The 19,712-nt window shown below is 45.9% G+C and overlaps 1 protein-coding gene across 1 annotated transcript in view; it reads left to right on the top strand.

Moving 5' to 3' along the window:
- The window catches only part of LOC121540519 (transforming growth factor beta receptor type 3), a 114,232-nt gene that overhangs the window by 88,301 nt on the left and 6,219 nt on the right, over window positions 1-19,712 (top strand). The window contains exons 11-16 of the mRNA XM_041849453.2: window positions 622-789; window positions 1,295-1,498; window positions 2,847-3,140; window positions 5,907-6,036; window positions 15,247-15,297; window positions 15,532-15,639. Coding sequence (XP_041705387.2) covers window positions 622-789; window positions 1,295-1,498; window positions 2,847-3,140; window positions 5,907-6,036; window positions 15,247-15,297; window positions 15,532-15,639 — 955 coding nt within the window. The remainder of the gene's footprint in view (window positions 1-621; window positions 790-1,294; window positions 1,499-2,846; window positions 3,141-5,906; window positions 6,037-15,246; window positions 15,298-15,531; window positions 15,640-19,712) is intronic.

A 19,712-nucleotide genomic window follows, 5' to 3' on the forward strand; every position in this document is an offset into this window, starting at 1 on the left:
TCAAAACAAATTAATCTTCATTTATCTGTTTCTCAATACATCAAAGCCACATATCCTTGTATGGTCCTTGTTTGTCCCATCCTACAATAAGGCATTTTAATTACTTATCTACGCACCAGCAGGAATAAACTAAATGTCAATGACAATAATTCACCTCATTTAGCCCGTGTCCTCCAGCCCTAAATGTCTGAAGTACACAGCAGGCTTCCAGTGTTTCTTTAAACTGACTAAATGAGAAATATGCTTCACGGGGTCTGCCTGAGTGAGCTCTGGACTGTTGAAATCTCTGGACGTTCCCACGTTTTAATTCCAGCTCATCTGTTGCAGAATGTTTTGGCAGCTAGATTCAGATCAGAGCCCTGTCACTGGTGTCCTGAGCCCTTGAATGAAGCAACACCATTCACATGCAGAAAATTATTGGAAAATAGTTTGGCGCCGATCACTGGGAAAGTGTCCTGGTCTGTGTCTCAAATGGCTCCCTATATAGTGCACTGCTTTTTACCAGAGCCCTGACAAAGTTAGTGCTCTATAAAGGGAAATAGCTAGGGTGCCATTTGGGGCGCATACTGTATCTGAACTGTGTTCACTGATGTGTTCAACTCCCCTATGGTTGACATCCAGATCCTGATAAGTCATGCTGAGCCTAAGGATGGGAGTGGTGGTCCCCTGGATTACGAGGATCTAGAGTCCGGAGACGTGACCCCTGGGGAGGCAGAGGAGCTAGAGAGGCTGGAGAGGGCTGCTTTCCTTGAGCACACCACAGGCCCTGATCACAGGTCATCCATTCTGGTAAAACATTAAGACTCCCTCGAAAAAGAGGTTGGTTTTTAACCTCAAGTGAGTTTCTCCTTGTTAAATTAAGACTAAATTAAAAATGAATTAAGATTGCAGCATTGCATGACAGGGCCTGCCTGGGGTTGGGAGAGCTGGGAGTCAAGACCAGACCACTGATCATCAATAAATAAATAGAGTCTCATCTTATAGATGGCGCTGTACTATATGGCTGCCGTCTTGCGTGCGCCAATCCAACTTTACTATTTTGTTATTCTTTTGGTGTTTATCTTTTGGTGTTTATCCTCTATAATTTCTTATGATCGACAACAACTTTTGAATAGCAGATCGGCAGTTACTATCCTCAATTCTGGCTTCAACTTCGACTTCGACTCATCTGCCCTGGGCTATTTGTGTAATTCCTACCCAATTATATATATTTTTTGATTGGCTCTTCTCTCATTCTTCGTCCAGTTCAACTGTTTTGATTGGCTGTCTCTCCTTCTCTCTCCCCCTCCCCCAGTTCAACTGCACCTACAGCAAGAACCAGGACACCCTAGGAGGATCAGGATCATCAGGATCGTTTTCCCATATCGCCCCGGCAGCTAAGGAACCGGTCAGAACCGACGTGATGTTCAACATGGAGCTGTACAACACCCAACTCTTCCGCTATCCGTCAACCCAGGCCTTCCACACCGTTTCCAAAAATCAACAGGTCTTCGTAGAGGTAAATGGAGCAGTGAACTACTACAAATGTACTGTACCAGGCTGGCTGTAACCGTTTTTAATATGTTGAAGTAATACATTGTGTCTGTTGCATTTTTAGCCTGTTTGTGATTCGCTCAGATGAATATAGTTAGTAGGCTAGTATCCAGTTGTTAGGACGTGAATTGTTGGAGCGATTTCACAAGTTGTCTGTGTGTGTGTCCGTGTCTCTGTCTCTCTTAAATATGAGGCCTGTCAAAACAACAGTGAGGACTGTTCTGTGTGTACACTGTGTCTGGACTGTCTGGTCCACTTTCATCTTTTAGTGTTTTAGCTTCCACAGGGTCCGTTGATATTTGGTCTGGGTCGGAAGAATATAAAGCTAACATATCCTCTTTCTCCTCTTAGCTGCCCCACAGCCATTGTCTCTGTCCTCCCATGAGTCTCAAGTGTCCTAGTACTGAACAGTATTACTAGAGAGGTCCTACAGGGAGGTTGTGTAAGAAAAGGTAGAGATTCATACTGAGCCCACTCTCTCCCAACTCCACACCTCTCACACTGGGCTGAGATCTACCATGCCCTGTCCTGGTCCCTGAGACTATGGTCCAAACTAAGGTGTGTAGGAAACTGCTGTTGTGCAACACGTGTGTCATAACATGTGTTACTCATAGGTCAGGTCATAGCCTGTTTTTATTGTCTGGACTTTCTCTCAACTGTCCTTTGAAAGGGGCGTGTGTGTGTGCCTGTGCATGCGTGTGTGTGGCGTGCATGCGTGTGTCTGTGCTTTTGACTGGGCAAGCTTTTTGACAACCTTGGCATGGGGATGGCACAGACACAAAACAGAAAAACACATTTAGGTTTTCAGTGGAAAAAAAGAACGAAAAGGCAGCAGAGGGATAATAACTCAAGGAAATGCCTTGTGGTCTGCCGACGGAAAGATCCCATTAAAACTTTTTGAAGGGACTGAAATCCACTTCAGGATTTGTGATTCTTGGACCTGATAACACTCTGATAGTGTTCCTTTAGCTTGTTCTCTGTGTTAAAACAAATTGTCAGCTCCTGGACTGACAGAGAGTGTACAGACGAATGCCAAGATGGTGCTCTTCACAGAACTTTGTAGGCCGAAACAGATAGTTTGTCAATTTGACGACGTCGATGAGAGGATTCAACAATAAAATCATTGGACACCTTTAGAGGCTGTAGCAATCATACAGCCCAAGTCTCCACACATTGCTTACACTTTAGAAATGGTAAAACATTTGTATGACTTGAGTTTATTGTTTTTATGAAAAATGACACAATGTTCCCTGTATTTTTAATAAAAAAATATTTTATCTTCATATTTTTTTCTCTTTTCTCCCGTGCTTCAGATTGGAGCTTTCAAAGTCGACCCAGAGCTAGGGTTCATGATCCAGACCTGCTTCATCTCTGCCAAGTCCAACCCCAACATCCCGTCTTACTACACCCTGATTGAGAACATCTGCCCTACGGACGACACGGTCAAGTACTACCCTCAGAGAGACCTCCCTATCCCCCACTCCCAGACCGACAGGAAGAGGTTCAGCTTCACTTTCAACTCACCCTTCAACGAATCGTTGCTCTTTCTGCACTGTGAAATGTCTCTCTGCTCCAAGAGACCCCACAACAACCAGGGACGGGCTATGGTACATTGTTTTTCTTTCGTGTCTGTTCATTCTGCACACTATGTACATTTACTGCCGACCTCTGCAACAAAGATATCAGTAATATTATTTATTGGGATAGATTTACAGTATGTGTTGAATAGAGAGGGGGAGTATGAAGAGTTGTAGAGGTTGGCCCAGGGATTGAACCCTGGTCTTTTACGGGGCAGGTGTAGTCCAGAGCCGGCTGCGCCACTGCCAAACCATCTGCCTCTTTCTGTAACACAGACACAACTGGCATGACCTGAATCTGTGGTCTATGCAATGATTCATACATTTTATGGTAATTTGAGCAGCATTCAGTGTAGGTTAGATTGTGTTTACAGTGTGACTGGCCAGGCCAGTCATTCAGAAGGTCTGTGCTCCACTCTGCAGAGACTTGGCACCGAGCTAGGCCTGCTGCACAGTCTGCCAGTCTCAATCCATTCTGAACCAGAGCAGGAAGCATACATCTACTTCAGGTTTCCTAAGTAACCATCTGTAGAACCAAAACAAGCCACTAGCTCAAGTGTCACTTTTCCTTCCTTCGCCTCGCTGTACTATAGCCTCTCTCTCTCTCTCTCTCTCTGCTATGTCATTGCACTTTCAGAACCTTTTCCAAGCAGTTCTTTCTGCTCAGTGCTCGCCCAGCCACCCTCTATTTGGGTCTCTGGTGGTATTCTACACGAAAACTTCTTCAGAGTCAGGCTGGGGCTCCAAACTGACTCACACCAGAGCTGCAGCTGAATGTTTACATCAAATTGTATTGGTCACATACACATATTTAGCAGATGTTATTGCGGATGCAGTGAAATGCTTGTGTTTCTAGCTCCAACAGTGCAGTAATATCTAACAATTCACAACAATACACACACTACACACAAATCTAAAAGTAAAAGAATGGAATTAAGAAATATATAAATATTAGGACGAGCAATGTCGGAGTGGCATAGACTAAAATACAGTAGAATAGAATACAGTATATACAAATGAGATGAGTAAAGCAAAAATATGTAAACATTATTAAAGTGACTAGTGTTCCATTATTAAAGTGGCCAGTGATTCCAAGTCTATGTATATAGGGCAGCAGCCTCTAAGGTGCAGGGTTACATAACCGGGTGGAAGCCGCCTAGTGATGGTTATTTAACAGTCTGATGGCCTTGAGATAGAAGATGTTTTTCAGTGTCTCGGTCCCAGCTTTGATGCACCTGTACTGACCTAGCCTTCTGGATGATAGCGGGGTGAACAGGCAGTGGCTCGGGTGGTTGTTGTCTTTGATTATCTATTTGGCCTTCCTGTGACTTCGGGTGCTGTATGAGGGCAGGTAGTTTGCCCCCGGTGATGCGTTGGGCAGACCGCACCACCCTCTGGAGAGCACTGCGGTTGCGGGCGGTGCAGTTGCCATACCAGGCGGTGATATAGCCCAACAGGATGCTCTCAATTGTGCATCTGTAAAAGTTTGTGAGGGTTTTAGGTGCCAAGCCACATTTCTTCAGCCTCCTTCAGCCTTCTTCACCACACCGTCTGTGTAGGTGGACCATTTCAGATCATCAGTGATGTGTACGCCGAGGAAGCTGAAGCTTTCCACCTTCTCCACTGTGGTCCCGTCGATGTGGATAGGGGCGTGCTCCCTCTGCTGTTTCCTGAAGTCCACGATCAGCTCCATTGTTTTGATGATGTTGAGTGAGAGGTTATTTTCCTGGCACCACACTCCCAGGGCCCTCACCTCCTCCCTGTAGGCTGTCTTGTCATTGTTGGTAATCAGGCCTACTACTGTTGTGTCGTCTGCAAACTTGATGATTGAGTTGGAGGCGTGCGTGGCCACGTAGTCATGGGTGAACTGGGATTACAGGAGGGGGCTGAGCACGGACCCTTGTGGGGCCCCTGCATTGAGGATCAGCGAAGTGAAGGTGTTGTTTCCTACCTTCACCACCTGGGGGCGGCCCGTCAGGAAGTCCAGGACCCAGTTGCACAGGGCGGGGCTCAGACCCAGGACCCCTAGATTTATGTTGAGCTTGGAGGGTACTATGGTGTTGAATGCTGAGCTATAGTCAATGAACAGCATTCTTACATTTTTATTTTTTATTTAACCTTTATTTAACTAGGCAAGTCAGTTAAGAACAAATTCTTATTTACAATGACGGCCTACACCGGCCAAACCCGGACGACGCTCTGCCAATTGTGCGCCGCCCTATGGGACTCCCAATCACGGCCGGTTGTGATACAGCCTGGAATAGAACCAGGGGTTCTGTAGTGACGCCTCAAGCACTGAGATGCAGTGCCTTAGACCACTGCGCCACTCGGGAGCCCATAGGTATTCCTCTTGTCCAGATGGGATAGGGCAGTGTGCAGTGCGATGGCGATTGCATCGTCTGTGGATCTATTGGGGCGGTAAGCAAATTGAAGTGGGTCTAGGTCATCTGGTAAGGTAGAGGTGGTTAGTATAGGGATTAGGGGGAAGGAACACAAGTTTTCACTAGGTATGATTTCCCACAAATTATACATGTGGTCAAAGATCAAAATGGATGCTTGGTCTTGGGTAAAGGTGTAGATTGGTCTTTTAAACTGCTTTTGTCATATGAATACATGTAACAGTCTCATGGCTGATAAGTCAATCATACAAAAAACGGTACATTTTAATGGGAAAATTCATGAGGTATGTTATATATGAAATTAATGAAATTCATTAAAAGTGAATGTGGTATATGAAATCCAAGGCTGAATTATTAGGGATTTCTCAGTGGTCCTATTGTGTTTCTCTCTATGCAGTGTATCCAACCGGATGAGGCATGTACATCTGTCAACGGAGAGATCATCCTAGCCATGATGATGAACACAAAGACTTCTACCAAGACCCTAGTGGTGGTGGAAGAACATGACACAGAGGAAGAGGAACCAGGTGAGTGGACTAATAACGCTAACGTATTGTATAGTCCTCATAACCAATGTAATCTCTATGATGAACCAGCTTATCCAAAATATATGTGGAGGATGGCATAAATTCGCTGAAGTAAGAAGTAATTTAGGAAGGCCCTAAAAATGGTCAAAGACTCCAGCCGCCCTAGTCATATACTGTTCTCTCTGCTACCGCACGGCAAGCGGTACCGGAGTGCCAAGTCTAGGTCCAAAAGGCTTCTTAACAGCTTCTACCCCCAAGCTATAAGACTTCTGAACAGCTAATCATGGCTACCCAGACAATTTGTGTTGTCCCCCCCACCCCACCCCATCCCCCTCTTTTACGCTGCTGCTACTCTGTTTATTATTTATGCATAGTCACTTTAACTCTACCCACATGTACATATTACCTAAATTACCTCGACTAACCCCTGCCCCCGCTCATTGACTGTGTACCGGTACCCCCTGTATATAGCCTCCCTACTGTTATTCTATTTTACTGCTGCTCTTTAATTATTTGCTATTTTTATTTTTTACTTAACTATTTTTTACTTAACACTTTTTTTTATTCTCTTTTCTTAAAACTGCATTGTTGGTTAAGGGCTTGTAAGTAAGCATTTCACTGTAAGGCTGTATTCGGCGCATGTGGCAAATAACATTTTATTTGATTTCCCTCTTTCCCTCCCTCCCTTCTTCCCTCCCTCCCTATACATCAGAACAGTGATGTAGTCAAGTCACTAAACCTCCAGTCCATGTCCAAGTCCTTTTATACTCGAGTCACGAGTCCTTTGCTAGTGCTAAAAGCTGCGGTCCAACCATTTAAAAAAACTAAGTTATATTACAGTGTTGCACGAGTCAAGTTCGAGTACTGGACTCGAGTACTACAACACTGCATCAGAGACTAATCTTAGTGTAGTCTTGCGAGACATACTGAAAGTCTCATTCTGGCTGGCTAACATTTATATGAATGTCTGTGGAGAGAGTCTAGCTGAGACACATGCAGAGAGCTGAGTCAGTTGGCCAGAGGAGACAGAGCTGTGTTGAGGGTCATCGAAGAAGGACAGGAAGACAGAGTAAATAAGAGAACAGTCTGGGTGGCAGGAAGGACATCCCAGGGAAAACCAACCTCAGTTCTGCAGGAAGAGAGGCAGAGAAAACGGTTCTAGTCACAATGCAAGCGCATCGCATCCTCCCTCCATCCCTCTGCATCTGGAGTTTATTAGCGTGTGGTGGGAGTGTGGGTGTGGGGGGGTAAGTGTGCTCATTGGAGCATAGCTGGGGTTTGGGGGGCTTGCTGCTAGCGCTGAGGCTCCATCCCAGTTCTACCACAGTTCTACCAAGCAGTACTGTGCGGAAGGAGCGGAAAAAGACGAGTCATCCACATCCATCCAGTTGTTTTCACTTAGCCCTTCTCTGTGGCCTCTCCTTCCCGGTAGAGAGAAGGAGGGAGGGAGAGGAGTGGAGTGGTCTTCTCGCTAGCTTTGGGAGCGTATCCAGACCTAGAGGCCCCCTCATCTCTGCATTAGTCAAATGCTTTTTCACTCACTCCGTCAGCCACACAGTCATTCCCCTCTTTGGAGCAGAGGGCTGGGTGTGTGTGTGTGTGTATGTGTGTGTGATCAGAGGGTGGGGTAGACTGGGGAGGTCCTGGGATCACGCAGGCCCAGGATCACTCACATAAGAGGACAAAACAGAAAAAATATCTGTTCCTCACAATAAAATAACAGCTCTTAATAAAGATTATTTAAAAAACAAGAGCAGCTCTATACGACATTAAAACATAGTTTTGAGCTGATAGGAACTCCAGGTCCAATTCATTAAGACAGGCCTTTGAAGGCGTTAGAAAGTCCTTAGTTGTGGATCTCATCAAGGAGTTAGTCCTCAGTGTGGCTTTGTGTAAAGACATCGACCTGATTGCGTGTGTGCGGGGGTGTGTGTTGTGGCAGACAGGTCCATGCGTCATTAGGCTGTCTGGTCCAGGGAGTTCTTATACCGAACATCACATTGCATCCATTATGATCTAAACCATAGATGGGGTGATATCATGAGAGCCCCTTTGCTATTTTCACTGCCAGGGCTTTTCCAATCAGCATCCCCTTATGGGGTGATAACATCAACAAGTGGACTGTGGTTGGTGGGTGTGATGTCTCACAAGTTGCGTCCCAAATGGCACCCTATTCCCTATGGGCCTTGGTCAAAAGTAGTGCACTATAAAAGGAATAGGCTGCCATTTAGGATGCAATACTTGACTCACAGGTCTAATCATACTGTGTTAATCACTAAGGGCAGATGAAGCATGGCAAACAGTAATGGGGACTTGGGGAGTGTTTACTAATGGACTTGATTTGGCCTGTGTGAACAAATGAGCACCATGCCACTGCAGGGCCTGAACATTGGGCACAGACTCAGGCTGCGTCAGAAATGGCACCCTATTCCCTATATAGTACATTACGCAAATGTTCCGGAGCATGTCTTTAAGTAAGCACAGATATGCCAAAAACTCTAATGAAAAAAAGACTGCTGGGCTCAGAAACCATGCTTTTAATACAAAGGCATCTCTAATGGTGAGATGGCAAAGAAAACAAGCAGTCTTTTCAAGCAACTGGAGTCCTGCACTGGACAGGATCCCAATGAGTTCAGCTTGATCTACAAATCAAAGAGGGCTGTTTGTGGGCAGTTTGGTGCACAGAAAAACATAAATGCCTCAAAGCTCAGCCATCAAAGCTACATTTACTGCCTCACAACATCAATACATTTTCACAATTTCTACGGAACTGCGAGCTGTAAGGAACATTTTAACAAAATCATCCATTTCCTCCTAGTTACCCACATGAATAAAATCTACAGTTTACTATAGAATATAGCAGTACTTACTATAGAATTCTATAGTAAACTGTAGTATGCTGTAGAATACTATACTACACACTGCAGTATCCCTCAATCATGTGTAGTACTTACTATAGAATGTTATAGTATACTGTAGAATACTATAGTAAATACGACAGTTTTATCCTAAAAATAAGCAGTAGTAAATACTACAGTAATGTCCGCAAAAATGCCACAGTCCGCAAAAACACTACAGAAAATACTACAGTATTTAATTTGCATATACGTACATACACCAACCAGAAGCCATGGATTACAGGCAACATCCGCACTGAGCTAAAGGGTAGAGCTGCTGCTTTCAAGGAGTGGGACTCTAACCCGGACGCTTATAAGAAATCCTGCTATGTGTCACGATCGTCTGACGAATGAGACCAAAGCGCAGCGCGTTGAGCGAACATGACTTTATTATATTAAAGTACTGAACACCAAAACAACAAACAATGACGAGACGTGAAGTCCACAGTGACAAAGACTGATACGGAACAAAAACCCACAAACACAAGGTGAAAACACACAGTTTAAATATGGCTCCCAATCAGAGATAACGAGCCGACAGCTGACACTTGTTACCACTGATTGGGAGTCACACGACCAAACAAGGAAACAACCACATAGACAACCCAACCAAACAGAACACAACGAAACGAACACACCCTGGCTCAACATACAAAGTCCCGGAGCCAGAGCGTGACAGTACCCCCCCCTAAAGGCGCGGACTGCGACCGCGCCTCAAAAACCCCAAACAGGGGAGGGCTGGGTGGGCATTACTCCTCGGAGGCAGCTCCGGCTCCGGGTTTGACCACCACCCTTCTTCAATCCCCCCGTAGCGCCCCCGGTCCGATCTGACCCAGCTGGTAGGATCTGGACTGACGACGCGCACCCCTGGCTTGGCGCGTGAGGCAGGAACGGACCGGACCTGGCTGATGATACGCACCCTAGGCTTGATGCGTGGAGCCGGAACGGGCCTCACCAGGCTGACGACTCGCATCCCTGGCTTGGTGCGAGTAGCAGGAGTGGGCTGGATCAGGCTGACGGCTCGCACCCTTGGCTTGGTGCGAGTAGCAGGGACGAGCTGAACCAGGCTGACGACTCGCACCCTTGGCTTGGTGCGAGTAGCAGGAACGGGCTGGACCAGGCCGACGACTCGTACCCCTGGCTTGGTGCGAGTAGCAGGAACGGGCCGGGCTGGGCTGGCGACGCACACCGTGGACCTGGTGCGTGGAGCAGGGACCGGCTGGGCTGGGCTGACGACGCACACCGTGGGCCTGGTGCGTGGAGCAGGGACAGGCCGAGCTGGGCTGACGACGCACACCGTGGGCCTGGTGCGTGGAGCAGGGACCGGCTGGGCTGGGCTGACGACGCACACCGTGGGCCTGGTGCGTGAAGCAGGGACAGGACGAGCTGGGCTGACGACGCACACCGTGGGCCTGGTGCGTGGAGCAGGGACCGGCTGGGCTGGGCTGACGACGCACACCGTGGGCCTGGTGCGTGGAGCAGGGACCGGCTGGGCTGGGCTGACGACGCACACCGTAGGCTTAGTGCGTAGAGCAGGGACAGGCCGGGCTGGGCTGGCGACGCGCACCATTAACTTAGTGCGTGGAGCAGGAACAGGCCGGGCTGGGCTGGCGACGCACCCCGTAGGCTTTGTGCGTAGAGCAGGAACAGGCCGGGCTGGGCTGGCGACGCACACCGTAGGTTTTGTGCGTGGAGCAGGAACTGGCCGGACCGGGCTGGAGACGCGCACCGTCCATTTGGTGCGAGGGGCCGTAACAGGCCGGACCGTACTGGGGACACACACCACTGGCTCTACTCCGGGAACTGGAACGGGCCGGACCGGACTGGTAACACACCCCAGTACCTCTCGCCGTGCCTCTAAACCTCCTTTCCCTACTTTGACCAGTGGCCCCCGTAACCTGGTGGCCTTTTGAATTCGCCCCTTCTCTGCCTCCGTCAGCCCCGTCGTCCATGCCCTGTGCCCCCCCCTAAAAAATTATTGGGGGTGCCTCTCGTCCCTCCGACGCTGCTCCCACATCCAGGCTGCCGATTCCTGGACACGCTGCTCGGTCCTTTGATGGTGGGTTTTTCTGTCACGATCGTCTGACGAATGAGACCAAAGCGCAGCGCGTTGAGCGAACATGACTTTATTATATTAAAGTACTGAACACCAAAACAACAAACAATGACGAGACGTGAAGTCCACAGTGACAAAGACTGATACGGAACAAAAACCCACAAACACAAGGTGAAAACACACAGTTTAAATATGGCTCCCAATCAGAGATAACGAGCCGACAGCTGACACTCGTTACCACTGATTGGGAGTCACACGACCAAACAAGGAAACAACCACATAGACAACTCAACCAAACAGAACACAACGAAACGAACACACCCTGGCTCAACATACAAAGTCCCGGAGCCAGAGCGTGACACTATGCCCTCCAACGAACCATCAAACAGGCAAAGAGTCAATACAGGACTAAGATTGAATCATACTACACCGGCTCTGACGCTCGTCGGATGTGGCAGGGCTTGAAAACTATTACAGACTACAAAGGGAAGCACAGCCGCAAGCTGCCCAGTGACACAAGACTTCCAGACGAGCTAAACCACTTCTATGCTCGCTTCGAGGCAAGCAACACTGAAGCATACATGAGAGCACCAGCTGTTCTGGATGACTATGTGATCACGCTCTCCGTAGCCGATGTGAGTAAGACTTTTAAGCAGGTCAACATTCACAAGGCCGCAGGGCCAGACGGATTACCAGGATGTGTACTCCGAGCATGTGCTGACCAACTGGCAAGTGTCTTCACTGACATTTTCAACATGTCCCTGACTGAGTCTGTAATACCAACATGTTTCAAACAGACCACCATAGTCCCCGTGCCCAAGGACTCTAAAATAACCTGCCTAAATGACTACCAACCCGTAGCACTGACGTCTGTAGCCATGAAGTGCTTTGATAGGCTGGTCATGGCTCACATCAACACCATTACCCAGAAACCCTAGACCCACTCCAATTTGCATACCGCCCCAACAGATCCACAGATGATGCAATCTCTATTGCACTCCACACTGCCCTTTCCCACCTGGACAAGAGGAACACCTACGTGAGAATGCTATTCATTGACTACAGCTCAGCATTCAACACCATAGTGCCCTCAAAGCTCATCACTAAGCTAAGCATCCTGGGACTAAACACCTCCCTCTGCAACTGGATCCTGGACTTCCTGACGGGCCGCCCCCAGGTGGTAAGGGTAGGTAACAACACATCTGCCACACTGATCCTCAACACGAGGGCCCCTCAGGGGTGCGTGCTCAGTCCCCCTCCTGTACTCCCTGTTCACCCATGACTGCATGGCCAGGCACGACTCCAACACCATCATTAAGTTTGCCGGCGACACAACAGTGGTAGGCCTGATCACCGACAATCGATGAGACAGCCTATAGGGAGGAGGTCAGAGACCTGGCCGTATGGTGCCAGGATAACAACCTCTCCCTCAACGTGACCAAGACAAAGGAGATGATTGTGGACTACAGGAAAAAAAAGAGGACTGAGCACGCCCCCATTCTCATCGACGGGGCTGTAGTGGAACAGGTTGAGAGCTTCAAGTTCCTTGGTGTCCACATCACCAACGAACTATCATGATCCAAACACACCAAGACAGTCGTGAAGAGGGCACGACAAAGCCTATTCCCCCTTAGGAGACTGAAAAGATTTGGCATGGGTCCTCAGATCCTCAAAAAATTATACAGCTGCACCATCGAGAGCATCCTGACTGGTTGCATCACCGCCTGGTATGGCAACTGCTTGGCCTCCGACCGTAAGGCACTACAGAGGGTAGTGCGTAAGGCCCAGTACATCACTGGGGCCAAGCTTCCTGCCATCCAGGACCTCTATACCAGGCGGTGTCAGAGGAAGGCTCTCAAAATTGTCAAAGACTCCAGCCACCCTAGTCATAGACTGTTCTCTCTGCTACCGCACGGCAAGCGGGAGGACCCATGCCATAAGACTCCTAAACAGCTAATCATGGCTACCCGGACTATTTGCACTTTCTTGCAAGCTCTAAACCCAACAATGCAGTAATCAATGACAATGTATTACTAAAAATAACATAAGGTAGTACAAAAATACACAATAAATACAAATAATAAGAATACGAGAAAGTAAGTAAGCATAATATATACAGGGTCAGTTAGTTCCAGTACCATATTTACAATGTGCAGGGATACTGGAGTGATAGAGGTATATATGTAAATACTACAGTATTTACTGTGTTTATGTAGACTTTAGTCCACAGAAACAATACAGTGAATACTACAGGAAAGTCTGCAAAAACACTACAGTGAATACTATAGTATTTATACTATAGTATACTATAGTATTTTGTCATGTGGGTATTAGTGAAAGAGACAGTGAGTAGTGTTGAATAGTGGTAAGAACCTTGAGCTATGAAAATAAGTCTCCCCACACTTGAATCAGATGCAGGTTTCAGTGCTAAGCTTCAGATACAAGATATAATTTGCTAAGCTTTCAGTCAACAGCCAACTTTTTTAGAGCGCCGCCATTTTGAATCCCCTGTTCCATATCTCCCTTCCTTTGACTTGTTTACAGTACATAAATTATACAACACACAAAACTGTCTGACTGAGTGCCTGTTAGCTGACTGACTGGCAGTAAGTTGTGCAACCAAGTCAACTGGCGTATCATTTATCTGAATACAGACCTCGGATGTCAAGGATCTCACAGGGACGCCATTAGTCAATTCTACACACTTTGGGGAGACAGGTTGGAGTTCAGGGTTCAGAGGTTAAGAGAAACAAGGCACCACACCACTAAAGAAGTGTTCTTCTGTTCCACTCTGTGAACAGAAAACTCTGGGCAAACAAATGACGTTGACTCTATTGAGCGACAATCGGTTCAGGGTCAACTGTGCCTAGACCATACGGAGATGAGAACATCGCCTTGCCTTAAGTTTCCTTTCTCTCTTTCACTCTCTCTCTCTCTCTCCCCCTCTCTCGCTCTTCCTCTCACACATGTAGCAGAGCTGAGATCATTGTGAAAGCTAAATTAGTATAAAGAACAAAGCTTTGCTTCTTACATTGAGAATGGTTGGATCTCAGGGTGTCTTTCATACTGTTGTCAGATTTGCTAGTTGCAGAGTTGGTCTGGGAGGAAGACACAGGGATAGCTGACTACTCAACCATCTTTATGACCCTTACACAGAACCTCAGAGCTCTCACCCATACTTGGAACCTCAGCTGGCCCAAAACCCCAACAGAGGTGGGGCTATCCATTCATAGTCTGACCTGGCTTGGAAAGATCTTCCGCTACAGTCTTTTCATACGTTGTTTCATACTTCATAAACTACAACTGTACTGTAAAACTAATCTCCACGAGTAGTGGTTCATGTAACTCCTTTAACCACAGTGTGATAGTTTTGCTGGTCTCAACTTGTCTTTGGCTCCTCTATCCTCTCCTCTGACCTGGGTGTTGACGGGTCAGCTTTGCATTCTCTAAATAACGAGCCGAAGGAACAGATAAGACTGGAGAGGAGGAGGAGTGGGAGGGAGGGGTGAAGAGGGGATGGATTGAGGGATGGAGGGGAGGGGGAAGGGATGGAGGGTTGAAGAAAGAGGGGGCTGTCATGTTACCACCACCCCTTGTGAAATCAAACTCTCCTGTGATGGTTCTGTCATCGTCTGTCATGAGGGAATGAAAACCCAAAGGTGTTCTTTCCCAGAATAGCTGGTCATTGTGCCGGAGTCTTGGACCCGGACCAAGCCTGCTCTTGAGTTCGCCTCTACACAATAAGCACCATTGTATTGTTTGTTCAGAAGTAATTAGAAGCTAATTTGACTTTTGAAAGCCATCCAGATGACCGGAAATGAAGGAGTAAGCTGAGACCTGTTAGAAGTCAACAGGTTCATCTCGGCACTCTATTCCTTTTATTGAGTACTACTTTTGACCAGGGCCGTGGGGCTTTGGCCAAAAGTAATGCACTTTATTTGGGATAGGGAGCCATTTGATACATAGACTTAAGGTTCTGTTAGTTAGCAATTGGAACAGCTTTGAGTTACATCAGATCTCTGTACCACATTTGTTAGAACTACAGTTATCTACACAATGTCATTTTCAGTATCTGGTTATCCCAAGGTAGTTAGGTTCATTGGGTTGCTCAGCTTCCATTCATAGGCACTGTCACTTTATGTCAAAGCAAGTGTTCTTGATGCTTCAACACGTAGTTGAGATGTGGTGTTTTCATGCATCTACAAATGTGTTACATTGTTGTTCTGTGTTAACACCAGTCTGTGTTTTATGTTTCAGTGCCTCCCACTCGCACGGCATCACAAGGCCCTCCTGACCCGCCAGGAGAAAGTAAGTCAATCATTGCGAGGAGATTCTAAACCAATGGTTTTTATATGTCAGGATCTTAGATCACTTTAAAATAATCATTGTTGACCAGATTGAGTTATGTCATTTGCATCTAACTTGTTTTCATACTGTCGTGCCCAAAGAAAATGAAATGGTGTCGCTACCTCACTTTCAAACCAAGGTGCTGTCATGTTTTCAAGTCATTGAATAACAAATCGTCGTTATCCTCTCCCTCAGCTGTTTTGTATGTGTTGGACACGCCGACCGTGGTTGGGATTGCCTTCGCTGCATTTGTGATCGGGGCCCTGTTGACCGGAGCCCTGTGGTTCATCTATTCTCATACAGGTACGTCTCTCTGAACTGTCCCTTTACCTACTGTATCTGGAGACACAGGTAGGTCTTGCCATGCAGGGCTTCCTTAAAAAGAGACCTTGGAATCAATGGGACTCCCTGCCTAAATAAAGGTAGAATAAATAAATACATCATACAGTTACATCTACATTGGCATACTACTTAGAATGTATTCCCAATACACTGCTTCATTTCAAGTGTTATGAAAGTATGGACATTGGAACATTCACTAGTGGTATGCTAGTTTGGAACATAGACCCTCATTGGAACGTACTGTATACATCTGTAAACTGTCCCTTTACCTGCTGCTGCATGAGGTCCAACCTGCTGGCCCTCATGTAAGACTGAAGGTTTCCCTTGGTAACCTCTCGCCACCAGGGTTAGGCTCAATTTGAATTGAATCAGTCAATTCAGGAAGTAAACTAAAATTACAATTCAATAATCGAAAAAAGGGAATTTATTTTCAATGACTTCTCAATCAACGGAAAAGTAGAAGCTATTTATTTCAATAGTTTTTACATTTCTGAATGTTAAATTCAAATCACTTCCTGAATTGACTGCCTTCAATTCAAATTGAGCCCAACCTTGATCAAATGAAATCAAATTTTATTTGTCACATGCGCCGAATACAACAGTTGTCGACTTTACTGTGAAATGCTTACTTACAAGCCCTTAACCAACAATGCAGTTTTAAGAAAAATAAGAGTTAAGAAAATATGTACTAAACTAAAAAATAATAATATATAAATAAGGAGCAACAATAAAATAACAGTAGCGAGGCTATATACAGGGGGTACCGGTACAGAGTCAATGTGTGGGGGTACAGGTTAGTCGAGGTAATTGAGGTAATATGTACATGTAGGTAGGGGTAAAGGGACTATGCATAGATAATAAACAGTGAGTAGCAGCAGCGTAAAAAAAAGGGAGGGTGGGGGTCAATGCAAATGGTCCGGATAGCCAGACTATTTGATGGAAAGATAAGACTATCTAAAGAATGTCCTAAACATCACAGTGCCAGAATGCTGCAATTCTATAATCGGAAAACATCCAAGCGCTGACAGAGGCGAGTTAACAATAACACATTGACTCCTCTACTGTAAATATATCCTGTTTGTCAGCGTAAGCGGCTCTTCTCTTTCCTGCCTTTTGAATGGGTCTCGGGTCCTGCGGGGTGGTCAGGAGTGGTCAGTGAGTATTCTCGGACACAATGGCCTCGTCTCGGACAAAGAGGGGACTGGCTGGAAGCTGGAATTTCCCCTGGCCATTTTGTGGGGCACTCGCCATTCGGCTCGCAGGAAGAGACACAATCTGTCCGTTAGATGCCAATACCTTCCCCTCCAGCATCCACATTCTGATGACCTCTGATCCCTGCTGACCTCTAGTAGGAAGTGAGGTGGTCCCTGAGGTCTGTAGAGGACACTCCAGCACATACTGTAGAACAAAACAGGCCGGTCTGTGCTGGTTAGCTGACCGTGGATCTGCCTGGCCTGCCTTGATGTTGGTGACCCTTCATCATCCATTCCTGATGTGTTCTACACAGAACACTATGAAATCATTCATAGGATCAGTGGATTATGTGCTGAGTACCCCGGCAGCACACACTCTTAGAAAAAAGGGTTCCAAAAGGGTTCTTTGTAAGGCAAAGGGTTCTACCTAGAACCTTTAACATCCTAAGAACTGTTTTTGGAAGAAAGGGTTATTTGATGATTCTTTGGAAGGCAAGAAGGGTTCTACATAGAACCATATATAATATTTCCCAGCATGCTTTATTGCAGGGAGATTTTCAGAATTGTTTGTTTTACTGTAATATCTGTGTTTTTGCATTGATTGGTTGATTAATTTTATGCTACACAAAGATAAATAACATACAGTTTCCTAAACTAATCCAATCTGTTAGTAATTGGATTTATTGCACCCGTTACTGAGATGGTTGTTCCTGTTTAGATGATTGAGGTAGTCTCAGTAGTCAATCTTCCCTACTCTGGCAGTCATTCAGAATACAGGTTGCGGGTGATTAACTCTGTCTGGATTGCAATAGGAATTACACATCACTTTGCAAGCCGGCATAATGTGACTTGCAGGCCTGATGTGGCCTGTAAACCAGGAGATTCCTAACACCCCTGTGTTAGAGTATAACTAGGGCCTCAAAGAAAGGCCTTTTATATGACATGTGTTGTCATAAATAATTACATTTTAAAGGGTAAAAAGGCTGGTGGAACTGTTCATAGAGCTTTCTAGGATGAACCCTCCAAAGATACAATTGTCCTTGGTAGAACCCTTCATAGAGGTTTCTAGGTAGAACCCTCTGCAAAGGGTTCTACCCAGCACCAAAAAGGGTTCCCCTATGGGGACAAACTGAAGAACCCTGGTTCTACATAGCACCTTTTTTGTAAGAGTGCATAGAACAGACCAGTACTGTATTCTGCCTGCCGGTTTAGCCAGCCCTATATACTGAATGCCTACTATGCTGCTTTTGGCCACTCTTCACCAATCCCTGATGTGTTCTCAGTGGAAAACTGTGAAATCTCTTCATGAATAGGATCAGGGAGTTCTAATGCATTTCCTCAGGTGGGATAATAAAGTGTATCTAATCTAGGTGAGGTCATTACATAGATGTGTGTCAGATACAGTATAATGTAGAAGCAGTAGGGCAACAGTAGTTGCATATCGCAATATTTTTTGGGGACGATATTATATCGATACTTTGACTACAAGTATCACAATTTTGCTAGGTAGCATTAGCTAGCGCTAGTCAGATGTTGCTTTCCATCTTCTTTTTAAATAGTGAGCCAACATGTTTTCGGCACTTTTTTTCCCATGACTGATCAAAACTCATTTTCTCATGCTCTCTCTTGTCTCTCTGCAGCAGACATATAGTGATCAATATGTTTGGAACATCAAATGGCAATAAAATCGCTTTGATTTGCAGTACATATAGAATCGTGAGAATCGCAATACATATCGTATCGGCATCTAAGTATCGTGATAATACTGTATCGTGAGGTCAATTCCCAGCCCTAGGCATCAGGCAGTCATACTAGAATACAGCCGTCTCCTGAGAAGTGCACATTGGATTATTGTGGAAAACTCCACTGAGGTATAATTCAGTTAATCAGTCTCAATTCAAATAAATATATATATATTTTTTTACATGCATTCATTTCATGACCAATGTAATTTGTAATTACTAGTACTGATCTGTATCTGCAGTGTGGAAGGAGGGGTGTTAATACATTTTTTCACTCCAGATACAGTGGGGGAAAAAAGTATTTAGTCAGCCACCAATTGTGCAAGTTCTCCCACTTAAAAAGATCAGAGAGGCCTGTAATTTTCATCATAGGTACACGTCAACTATGACAGACAAAATGAGGGAAAAAAATCCAGAAAATCACATTGTAGGATTTTTAATGAATTTATTTGCAAATTATGGTGGAAAATAAGTATTTGGTCACCTACAAACAAGCAAGATTTCTGGCTCTCACAGACCTGTAACTTCTTCTTTAAGAGGCTCCTCTGTCCTCCACTCGTTACCTGTATTAATGGCACCTGTTTGAACTTGTTATCAGTATAAAAGACACCTGTCCACAACCTCAAACAGTCACACTCCAAACTCCACTATGGCCAAGACCAAAGAGCTGTCAAAGGACACCAGAAACAAAATGGTAGACCTGCACCAGGCTGGGAAGACTGAATCTGCAATAGGTAAGCAGCTTGGTTTGAAGAAATCAACTGTGGGAGCAATTATTAGGAAATGGAAGACATACAAGACCACTGGTAATCTCCCTCGATCTGGGGCTCCACGCAAGATCTCACCCCGTGGGGTCAAAATGATCACAAGAACGGTGAGCAAAAATCCCAGAACCACACGGGGTGAGACCTAGTGAATGACCTGCAGAGAGCTGGGACCAAAGTAACAAAGCCTACCATCAGTAACACACTACGCCGCCAGGGACTCAAATCCTGCAGTGCCAGACGTGTCCCCCTGCTTAAGCCAGTACATGTCCAGGCCCATCTGAAGTTTGCTAGAGTGCATTTGGATGATCCAGAAGAGGATTGGGAGAATGTCA

Source organism: Coregonus clupeaformis, chromosome 26 (genome assembly GCF_020615455.1).
Source record: "Coregonus clupeaformis isolate EN_2021a chromosome 26, ASM2061545v1, whole genome shotgun sequence".
Taxonomy (NCBI): domain Eukaryota; kingdom Metazoa; phylum Chordata; class Actinopteri; order Salmoniformes; family Salmonidae; genus Coregonus; species Coregonus clupeaformis.